This window comes from Dermochelys coriacea, chromosome 4, assembly GCF_009764565.3.
Source record: "Dermochelys coriacea isolate rDerCor1 chromosome 4, rDerCor1.pri.v4, whole genome shotgun sequence".
NCBI classification, from domain to species: domain Eukaryota; kingdom Metazoa; phylum Chordata; order Testudines; family Dermochelyidae; genus Dermochelys; species Dermochelys coriacea.
This window is the reverse complement of record NC_050071.1, coordinates 137,785,522-137,797,569: the sequence shown is the minus strand read 5'-3', so window position 1 is coordinate 137,797,569 and position 12,048 is coordinate 137,785,522. Positions and strand designations below refer to the sequence as shown.

General features: G+C 44.1%; 1 protein-coding gene across 2 annotated transcripts in view; it reads right to left on the bottom strand.

The window, feature by feature from the left end:
• The window catches only part of RNF24 (ring finger protein 24), a 75,645-nt gene that overhangs the window by 8,148 nt on the left and 55,449 nt on the right, over window positions 1-12,048 (bottom strand). For both annotated transcript variants that reach the window (XM_043512747.1, XM_043512748.1), the window contains exons 4-5: window positions 9,789-9,830; window positions 1,736-1,818 (exon numbers count right to left, since the gene is read on the bottom strand). In XM_043512747.1, coding sequence (XP_043368682.1) covers window positions 1,736-1,818; window positions 9,789-9,830 — 125 coding nt within the window. The remainder of the gene's footprint in view (window positions 1-1,735; window positions 1,819-9,788; window positions 9,831-12,048) is intronic.

Genomic DNA, 12,048 nt, shown 5'->3' with positions numbered 1-12,048 from the left:
GGTACATACAGGCCATTACCGCTAGAATGATTCATAGATCTGCAGATTTTTGAGGGAGTAAAGTCACAAAACCTAGCTCCATGTCCAGATCTGGGTCACTGAAAAACCACCTTTGCATGGCGGGGGAAGCATTTTTCCACTCTCTGTTTAGGTTACATGCTTTGGGGGAGAGGGAAATTATGCATTCATACCATGGGAACACACAGCACTGCTTTAGAGCAAATCATAGGCTGTGTCTATACTATGCACCTTACAACTGTAAGGTACGTGGTAAGGTACGCAGTATAGCTGCTCTGTCTGCAGGAAAGAGCTCTGCTGCCAACAAAATAAAACCATCCACAACGAGGGGCGGTAGCTTTGTCGGTGCGAGAGCGTCTCCTGCCGACAAAGCGCTGTACACACCGGCACTTTTCGTTGGTAAAACTTTTGTTGGTTGGGGTGTGGTTTTTTCACACCCCTGACCAACAAAAGTTTTACCAACGAAAGTGCAGTGTAGACATAGTCTAACAGTTCCTTTACATAACCAACAATTAGAATCCCCTTGTAAACAGCAAGCTGGGGGAAGCGGAGGGAGGGGGAGAATGGATGAGCTTTTAGTGTGTGTTAGCTCAACTAAATCCTGTTGCAGGGTGTGAAGTTCAGAACTAAACTGGAAAGTTCCAGCCCAATAGCTCTAGAGTGCTGTTGGCCTCTCTCCAGCCAGGGATAGAGGGAAAGGTGGGATTTGGAGGCCAGCCATGGCCCCTCCCTCTCCCACATCATACGCTATACAAGAACAATACATAGCCTACAAATTAACAGGATAACCACATTCCAGGACAAATATTTACTTCATTGCTAGCCTTACTGCTACGACCTCGGTGCAGGTCTTCATTCGTTGCCACCCCAATCATGTAAGCTTCCTCCTCCCTGCAGTCCACTCTCTCCACTCCAGCCTGTCAGAAAGGTTACTGGCAAGATTATCTTCCTTTCAGGCCATTCTAATCACATCTCCCCTGCCACTCAAGTCCCTTCACCGCCTTCCTTCTCTCTTTACACATCCAGTTCCAGCTATTAATCATCAGCCTCTGCACACCTCTATTCTCACCTCCAGCTCCTCATACATCTCTGCTACTCCTCACCCGATCTTATCTGGATTTCCATCACCCACTCCACACTTCATGCTCCACATACAAGGCATCTCAAAGCGTATACCCTTTGCCAAGTACCTTTGCTCCCTTCCAAACTCTCCAGGAAGGCTCGCCTGCCCCACCAGGCAAGCCAGTCCCACGCTGCGTGTCCTGCTTTGTTTGGAGGATTCCACGTTGCAGCGAGCTGTGCTTTCAGAATGAAGGCCCACCCTGGGCAGGTTTCACTGTGCAACATGTGGTACAGCGCTGCATACACCTCCTGGAACCCTAGACTTCCAAATGCAAGTGAATGTGTGACAAGACAAGTCTCTCCATTAAAGGCAAGGCTCGTGCACAGACAACTTTTCCCACCAACTTTCAAGGCAACTGTGACTAGATTTCCAAAGCTTTAGTAAACATGGCTCAACTTAATACAGTAAATGAGGCCTTATTAAAGAGGAGTAGCATTTGTTAATCCTTTAGAACACAGCACAGGCAGATGCTCACAATATAAGCCTTTGTAATTCAGAGGCCATCAATTATTTAGTGCTGCCAGTGTTTCCAAGAGACTTGCAAGGCTTTTGTAAACATAACTTTGGTCTTTTGTACCGACTGGTAGTCAGCACTTACTTCTGTGGAAGGCATGTTTACATGGACAGATTCCCAACTCGTCTTTGGGCTTGAATTCCTCCAAACAAACGGCACAGATCTGAAAGGTGAGAAAGCAGAGAGACAATGGAATCAGTTGATGGAAAACTTTCTGAATACATACTCTGTAGGTAAGGTTAAGTCAATGGAAACATTCCCCAAGGAACTTCTCCACCAAACTGCTCTCTTGACTAACATTGGAGTATTTTAAAGAACTCTGTTTCATCTTGTTTTGTGAGGGATGCAGATTTGTCATCAAATGGTCTCACTACGATTCTGCCTTGGGACAGAGCACACTTCAGTGAAAATGGGTTACGTTATTCACTTGTGATCCTAACAAAAATATTGTAGGGGAAAACATCCAGAGGCCAGAGTTACAGCCTGGTTACACTTCATAGTGAGGTCGACATAAGCTGCCTTGCATTGATCTACCTTTGGAAGTATCTTCACTTAAATTTGGCTCCCACTGACATAAGTGCCTCCTCTCTATGCCGATTTAGTAACACTACCTCCCCGAGCGGCACAGAGTCACGCTACACGTAATTTGGTTAATGCAATGTCAGTATAGACACTGCGTAGCTTATGTTGATTGTTAAGGTCCTTCAGGAGCCATCCCACAGTGTCCCACACTGACAATACAATCGATACAAGCGCTCCTGGGGAGGATGTGCAGCACCCACACAAGGAGCCATGGGTGTACATGCACAAGCGATTTAATAACTACAGCGGCTGTATGCCGACATAAATTAGGTCAACATAATTTTGTTGTGTAGACATGGCCACAATGAACCTGCAGTCTTGACATTTGGACACAACTCTGACATCACTGCCTTTCTGAAGGGCTAAGCTTCTTCTCAATGTTTTTCCTCTAGCATGGGCAAACCCAGAGAGAGTATAAGGGAACTGCAAGTGGTCTGTGCCGTGCAGAACCCGTTCTGTGAGGCTTATGCTGAGTAACCATGCACAACCCAATCAGAGTTTGGTATAGTCACATGTGTCAGGATTGGGAAAGTTTAAGTGATAAATAACCAAGGGCCTCAGTTCGTAATCTGACACATTAATCCAAATCAACAAAGAGTTTAACATTCTCTGCATTTAATACAAATGACTGGGCTCTAATCAACCCAACACAATTTATTGCCTTTTATCGCTGAAGATGATCAGACAGTCAGTCTACATAGACTACCCACCGCCCCTCTCCCTCACCTTGTGACATGCTCTTGGTTTAAAAAAAAATAAAAAAGTTCTCTCTTTCTCTCTTATAAAACTCACTCCCACACAACTGTCACTAGCTCTTCATTGAGATTTTTGGCTTAACTGTCAATAGCAGCCACACCTCTCTGGCAATAGGCTCCTAGATCCAGCCAACTTTCCACTGTTGACCACTGGGATATTACAAGAGAGTTAATCAGTAAGCATAGTAGAATATGCGCTTGCAGAAAGGCACCAAGATACTCAGTGATCTATGGAAATGATGCCAGCAAAGCAGAAGCACTCAGGAGATTGTTAATGCTCCATTTGACTTTCAAAAGTGAACAACTAAAGCTTATGCACACAAGAAACAGACTTCTTTCCTACTGAGTATGGAAACCCTGTAAATGACATGTTGTCTGGCAGTAATATCCTATTTATAAAATTCATGATGTCCTTCACTTTGGCCATACCGCTATAGGAGTGCTGGACAATTTGTATAGTGGGGGTGCTGAGAGCCAGTGAACCAAACTGTAAACCCTGTATATAATGGAAACCACTTCACGCCAGGGGGAGCTGCAGCACCCTCTGCACCCCTAACTCCAGCACCTATGTACCACTAACCCACTGGATTGCTGGTAAAAAAAAAAAAAAAAAATTAGGTTGGGAGATATTTGTAGCTGAATTTACAGGTCAAATAGTCTGCCTTATACCTGACCTAGCCAGGGTTTGTGCTGTACAAGATACCCAGAGAACCCTTCCAAATCACCTTAATCCTGGCCCGTAAGGACTCCTGCTATTCCAACTCTTCGGCCTCTCTTATTTCAAGAGTGGGTGCTTTTCATGGTGTGGATAGCTCTTTGTTAAGAATCAAGTTCCCATCTGCACTGTGGAAACTACTCTTTTTTGGGTGGGAGGGGCTTAATATAATACGTAGTTTAGTCATATAGTACGGACAGACTGACCTGGGTTTCAACGGTCGTCCCAGACCATGCTACAACCTTGGACTGTATTGGTTTGGGAGGAGGAGAAAATACAACTCAGTCAAATTACAGTAGAATCTCAGAGTTACGAACACCTCGGGATTGGTGGTTGTTCATAACTCTGAAACATTCTCAACTCTGAACAAAACACCACGGTGGTTCTTTCAAAAGTTTACAACTTAACATTGACTTAATACAGCTTTGAAACTTTACTATGCAGAAGAAAAATGCTGTTTTCCCTTTATTTTTTTTTAGCAGTTTACGTTTAACACAGCACTGTACTGTATTTGCCTTTTTTGGGGGGGGGGAGGGGTCTCTGCTGCTGCCTGATTATGTATGTCCGGTTCCAAATTAGATGAATATTTGACTGGTCAGTTTGTAACTCTGAGTTTCAACTGTACAATGTAAGTCCTGCTACACTGTAATTGGGTTTCTCAACATGAAAGCTCCTACAGTGCAGATGGCTCCCAAGTTGGACTTCCCCCAACCTCATTTCCATTAGATCACCAGCAGGGAAAAGACTAGGGCTTTCACCACCCCGCTACCCTGCAACTACCTTCTTTTAGATCCACTTTGACTCCTTTCCACTGGGAAAGCCCAGTCCAATTTCCTTTCTAACATTTATTCTGTGTGTTCCTCTTCCTCAGCAGTGCTCTAAGGGAGACTGCCACCATGGTTGACGTCAAACATCCATACTTTGCCTATGAGACCGTTATTCTCTTCTACACTGGGTTGAGCTAATTAAAAACCAGATTTAAAACCACTTCAGGCCAGCTCAGTTTTAAAACAGGGGTTGGCTGGCTAGTGTTAAGCCCAAGTTTAGAAATAGTATTTTAGGCGAGATCTTCACCGTATGAAAAACTAGGAATGAGGTCCTGATTAGGAGTAGGGGTATAGGCTAGGAGAGAGTTTCTAAGTTTGGTATAGATGCAGTCTGATCCCATCCACCCAAGATGGCTGACCAGTCATGCTAATCCAGTTCAGCAAACATAGCAGGTGGCCCAGTGCGGTGAGGTCCTTCTGAGTTACTTGCCTTCTGTGAGGCCAATGCAGAGTATCTTGTAAAAAGATAAAATAGAGACTACAAATTTAAGAGGCATATGATCTAGTGGCATAAACCTGGGAACCAGTAACTCCTCAACTCTAATCCTGACTCAGCCACCTTGGGCAACTCACTTAACCTCTCTGCCTGAGTTCCCCCATCTGCAGAATAGGGATAATACTCATCTTCTTCACAGAGTGTTATGAAGGCTAGTGAAAATCTGCCCAAAGCTTTGCATATGTGAAGTACTACAGAAGTAAAGAGAACTCTCCCTGGGGCTCCCGCCGGCTTCTCCAGGATCGGTTAAGTATCTATAATGATCACCTCCTGGCTTTCCAAGCCCTAAATACGAAGGAACAGAATGTTAAATATCCTGAAATACAAGTAAAACGAGAGTTGATTGAAGCTCGTTAAAGGTGGCTGTAGATAGTTATCGGAGGTGCTTGTATGAGGAATACATTTTGATTCCTTCATCTGAATCACAGGTTCCCCCTCACCCATTTTTGATGCTTCCACCTCCTTTTGCCTCTGACTCTTCACTGAAATGATACTTTCACTGGTATCATCATTGATACTTGTGTTGGCAGTAGTACAGGACTCTTTAATGTGCTGTGCTGTATTTTGATGCTGCTCTTCTCATAAAACTGAAAGCTCCCAAAAGGCTGAGCAAAGAGACCATCTGTCCCATGGCAGCACGCTCTATAGGCAAGAGCTGCAGGAACATGAGGGGTTCTTGACTGCCCAAGCCTTTTCCAAGGGAGTAAGATCAACTGAGTCTATCCAGTCATCAGTCTCAAGTTCTCTTTACAGATCAGATCAATCCTGCAGCTCAGGCAAACTCTCACTGACTTCAGTGGAGGTTTGCCAGAGTCGAACCCTCAGGATTGGGCCCCAGAGTGCTACCCAGAAGTTCCAGTACCGTGAACCCACAGTTCGCACCATGTTAACGACCTGTCAAGTGGCACTACAGAAAATAGAGCAGATGTGCGGACTCAAAGAGCTTTACGGGTTCCTTTCCCTCCTGAGTGTCTGCTAGCGGTCACGAGCAGCAACTGGAGCAGTCAATAATGCCCCAAGGGTGAATTTTTCGGAAGTTGCTTTTCAGCTTTTTCTGAATTAAAGGGGAAAACAATTGCAGTCCGTTCATCTTCCTTCCTGCACTAAGTTGCGGAAGCCCCATACCTATTTTCGCTACTCTTCTTTGAGGTCTCTCCAGCTTGCCTGCATCTTGCCGGTAAAGAAGTGTCTGGAAGCGAACGCTACATCAGGGCCTTAAATACCACGGACGAGAGGCACCACAGGTGCACTGAGTATTATCATCATCCCAGGTACAGTCTCAAGTGTATCTCAGCTCCTTCTGTAAATGAACATTCCCACCGCACACCGTGAACGCTTCACAGTGGCAGGGCACATGCTGTGAAGAGCGCATGCTGGCTAAGATAGCCACTGCTGCGTCCCCCAGAATACTGGACATGCCAGTACTTCTGGGAATGGTGTGGGCCCAGGTGTGATCCCATTCGTGAGATCTTGTACACGTGGTGTGTGCAAGGTCACACCGCATGGAGGTGCCACTTTGAAGAGCACGCTGCTCCACCTGCATCGGTGTGACCACAGAAAAAGAGGACCACCTGCCTTAAAACCAGGCGAAAGGCCTGCCTAACACTGGCTGCTGGATGAAGCAGACACACACGTATTACTGCAAGTCTAAACAACAGAGGTAGATGAGAAAATGGTGTTTCTGATGGGAAATATTTTTGAGACCATCCAGCAAACTTCAGTGACAGTCCTGTGGGATATTTCTTCCCTACCCTTTGTTATCAAATTTTTGTTCCCCATGTTCCTACTTACAGATTGTGATCAAGTCACCCCTTAAGCTTCTCTTTGTTGAAATAAACAGATGGAGCTCCTTGAGTTTTTCACTACAAAGCATGATTTCCAATCCATTAATCATTCTCATGGTTCTTCTTTGAGCCCTCGCCAATCAATCAACATCCTTCTTCAATTGTGTACACCAAAACGGGACACAGTATTCCAGTAGCAGTCACACCAGCGCCAAATACAATTTGAATCCATAACAATGTACATGTACATCTAGGCATCTGATGAAGGGGGCAGGGTGGTGAGGGTTGGGAAAAGTGGTGCTAATTGATGCATGCTCCACCACAATCCTGGAAGTTAAACACTGAAGTAAGCTGCCTAGGGAGGTTGTGAAATCTCTGTCATTGGAGATTTTTAGGAGCAGGTTAGACAAACACCTGTCAGGGACGGTCTAGATAATACTTAGTCCTGTCCTGTGTGCAAGGGACTGGATCAGATGACCTATTGAGGTCCCTTCCAGTCCTATGATTCTAAGAACTCAGTGTTTTTGCTAAAATAATCAGCAGCGGCATAATTCTGAACATACCAAAGCAGACATCTTGCTGGTGTGAATGGGTGCCCTTCCTACCTCTCAAGGTATTGTTTATCTATCTGCAGACTCAGGAAGGCAGCATTGTTATGGCTCATACTGTGAAGGAGACCTCTGCAATCATAACGGGCAGAAGCTTAGGTGGCTGGGTGTTTTTAAATTGGAATGAAGTCCCACGGAGTTTACTCAGCCCAACTCAGGTAGCAACCAGAAATGTACCTGTCTAACCCATTACCAAATCTTAGCCAGACTGAGCCAGAAATCAACTTTATATTGTTATATTTGACAGTTTCAGAATAGCAGCCATGTTAGTCTGTATCCGCAAAAAGAAAAGGAGGACTTGTGGCACCTTAGAGACTAACACATTTATTTGAGCATAAGCTTTCGTGAGCTACAGCTCACTTCATTGGATGAATTGAAGGACCCGCATTTTACTCTCTCCTTTATCTACAGTTTTCTATCATCTTACATACATTATTTCTGTCCCCAAATGCTTCTCCCCCACTCCCCAGTCACCCCAAACCAACCCACATCCTGCCCAAACCTCAGTGTAGGAGCATTCCTGATCCAGCAACAGCAAATCATGAGATACAGAAGTATTTCAGCATAAGCTTTCGTGAGCTACAGCTCACTTCATCGGATGAAGTGAGCTGTAGCTCACGAAAGCTTATGCTCTAATAAATTTGTTAGTCTCTAAGGTGCCACGGGTACTCCTTTTCTTTTTGCGAATACAGACTAACACGGCTGCTACTCTGAAAGAAGTATTTCAGAGTCAGGCTTCCAGTTGTTTCATTAACATATTAGACTTCTAAAAAAGTCTAGGACACACCATGACAAGGGCATCTGTTTACATTAGCTAGTTCGGGGACTGGGGATGTGGGTTACATACCTTATATATTGTGCTCCCAGTTCCCCATGACTGCTGCAGTCCCTCTCTGTCTCACCAACACAGTATGTTGCCCCAGGCCACGGGCTCTGTCTGTCCATTGCAGTTACCAACCCCTCCATTATTTCTGCTTTGTTCTGGTCTCTTTTGCTGCCTCTATCCCTATTAATTGTGGCAACAACTGGAGCCAACAGAAGCAGAGAGATTGTGTGCTGTGGGGGTGCGGGCGGGCTGTCCTTTAGGAAAAAGTCTTCTGCAGAGAGTCACACAAACATTTTGGCTAGAGCATTGAGTACTTCGCCATGGCTGCATTTGGCCTGCCGTTTGGCCACCCAAAAGCGGAATGGAAATTAACATGTTTAAGTTTAAGTGGGGACAAGAGCTGACAGTGTAGTCATTAGTCTGTTCTGATCACCTTTCTGTAACACTGAAAGCACATTAAAAATCCAAACTGGGTTACTAAGTAACAAGGATGTGGCAACAGCTCCTCACTACTGTAAACAACCTTTCTGTTCCTAGACAACCTGGTATTCAACTCCTTTTCCACTTACAAGTCTACAGTTAAAAACACTGACACTGCAGCAATCAGAGAGGTTGGAGTCCCCAAGAGTCCCCCTTGCGCTGGGGCCTTCACTAAATCTGGAATGTTTTCCCTCATTAATAAGATCTCCAACACTCATTTCTCTCAGCCATTTCTATCCTCCTCCTTGCTGGCTTCTATCTCACCTCTTGCCTTGCTTAATTCTTTCCAAAAAACAGCCAACAAGCCATTCAGTCATAGATGCCAACCCCCCAGTCATATCATAATTTCATGGCATCAAGTTTTGCGGACAAAGCCTTCCAGACAAATTGACCTTAGATGCAAACTCTGTCCCTCCCTCCTCCAATTAAAATATTAGCATAAAAACCCATTTTTTAGTCCCTGGGGGCTTAAATTGGGACATTGAGTTCTGCACAGGTGCTTAAATAATCATTTGGGGGCACATGATTGGTATTCTGGAACTTAAGTACCAACCAGATGTAAATCACTGTTTGCTGTGTTGGTACCAGGATATGAGAGACACAAGATGGGTGAGATCATATCTTTTACTGTATCAATTTCCACTGGCGAAAGAGACAAGCTTTCAAGCTTCCACAGAGGCTTAGAAGACATTACCTCACCCACTGTGTCTCTCTAATCTGATATAAATGCAGAAATGAGCACCTGTAACAACACTGATCCAGAACAATCAATTGTTCTATTTGCTCCTTACCTATTTACACCATAAATTGTAACATGGCAGACTTATTTTCATTTTGTTCCCTCTTATCTGTAGATTTTTGGTTATTCTTTATTTACTCTGCCCATCTCCCTCAACCACAAGTCTGCACTAGTGACTAGAAGCCAGAGTGTGTGAACTCTACATGAGTTGCATAATCATTCCAGAAAAGGAACGTGACAAAGAGCTGACTCCTGAACTGGAGAAAGAGGCCTAGCTCTGTAGGTGTAATATCTCATTGCAGCCCAACAATACTTGCTTACCTCATGCAGATTAAGCTCTTTTACTTTTTCCTTTAGAATAACCTGCAAGACAGAGAGACAGCATTAGGACCGGGACTTCTACCATTTCTGATCGCTGTACTTCATTACATCATTGGGTCTTCAGAGATTTCCTTTTAAATAAATAAAGCTGATGTAAATAATTTCCTTTGTATTTAATCTTTAACGGAAGTAATTTAAAAGTGAAAATTTCTGTGCAGTATTTCCCCCACTTTAGCTATATAGATTGAATAGCTCCAACAACCAGTGAGGAGGGAGGGTCCCTGAGACTGAACATCAACAAAGCAATTTTTAGCTCTGCAATGGGAGCCCAAGTCAGCTGACCCAGGCCTGCTGTGGGTCTTTTACTCCACTACTTTCTCCTGTGCTTCCCCAGGAACCTGGAGCTTTGAAGGAGGACATTTTATATAGATATATAGATTTACAGGTAGTTCATGAACATAGTTATTTTTGAACACTAATATACAAGTGTAGGCAAATTATAGCTAATATTTTTTAGAAATTTAAAAACAAACAAAAAAAACAAACCACCAGAAACTCGACAGCCTAAATAAACCAGACATAAATAAACAGTTTTCAAAATGCTTTCCAAGAACACGTTTGAGAGGGAAGGCAGCTATTGTGCAGATTACAACTACTAATCCAAAAAAGGGGATGAGATCTAGAGAACCTCCTTCTGAAATCAAGTATGCCATGTTCCCATATTGTTTGATGAACTTCATTATTCAGATATTTCCTCCTCTTACCAATTCATCCTTTTTCCCTTTTTTTGTTCAGAGTTCTGTGTCCCCTTTGGCTAACAAGCAGGGAGTAGGATTGTAATCAAAGGATTGTAAATTTGTAATGTTATTAATGTCAGAATGCTTGCTCAGACTACAGAATTGAAAGATAAATTACCAAAACTAAAGAACCCTGAGCCACAAGGTGGGTGAGGACCAGCTTCTATTGTTGGAAGAGATTGGGTCTGGAGAAGATAATCAGAGTGTCAAGACTAAATAGAGGCTGGGACAGATTGTTATGCATAAGGGGCCAACATATGTTGCAAAAAACCACTTAAAATGAAACAGGCAATTAACACCTCTGCAGTCATAAGACAAAGGAGGAACATTAGGTTACAAATTGTTGCATTGAGCCATAAAACTAGTGTCTCTGAGATGATTTTCAGTGTCTAGCACAATTATGAATTTAAGTTCCCAGGCTCGTCTTTTGAAAGATGTTCAGGTTTCCTTTGAGGACCAGGACTGAGAGGTCAGATATGAAATGATTGCCTTGTCAAGAGCGTTTGCCCACTGGTGATGAGTTTTTGTCTTTTATTATTTTTCTGTCCGAGTTCATTCATCAGCATAATGATCGTCTGGTCTCACCCACACAGTTGCTGTTGATGCATTTGATGCACTGGATGAGGTACTGCACAGGTTGTGATAGGCATGTGTAGGACCCATGGATCTTGAAAAGGTATGTTGTGGGGGATACTGATCATTGTAGCAGCACAGATGTATCTGCAGGTTTTGCATCTGTTGTTCTGGCAAGGTCTGGTGCCACTTTGAGTTGGTGTGTCCTGGGGTGTAGGAAGCTTGCTTCTGAAGATGAGCTTGGCAAGGCTGAGGGGTTGTTTGAAGGCCAGAAGAAGAGGTTCAGGAAAGATTTATTTCAGAATGTGGTCACCGTCAAGTATAGGTTGTAATTGTTTGACGATATCCCATATGGGTTCCAGGATGGGAGTAGTAGGTGACAACTAGGGTGTGTGGGCAGTGTGTCCCCTTCCTCCCACCCTACTAGAGCAGGTTCTCTTGCGGTATTCGGGTGGCCTGTTCCGTGATTCAATTTACTTCTCAGTCTTTGTTTGGTTAAGGTGTGTATCCTGGACTTTCTCCTTGGAGCAGATTCTGTGGTATCTGAGCGCCTGTCTGTAGATAACAGATTTCCTGGTGTGTCCTGGGTGGTTATTGGATCTGTGGAGGTAAGCGTGGTGACCTCTGGGTTTCTTGTAGATAGCTGTCTGTAGGGTTCCCTTGCTGAAGCTGAGTGCGGCATTGAGGAACGGGAGGCTGGTGTGGAAGTGTACTAGAGAGTTTGGTGAACAGATGATGGAAACCTATGAGAGAGTTTAGGTCATCTGTTCAAAGGATGAAAGTATCTTGGGGAAGGTCTACACTACAAGCTTGCATCAGCATAGCTACACTGCTGTAGCGCTTCTTGTAAAGACGCTCTAAGCTGATGGAAGAGAGCTCTCCCGCCGATC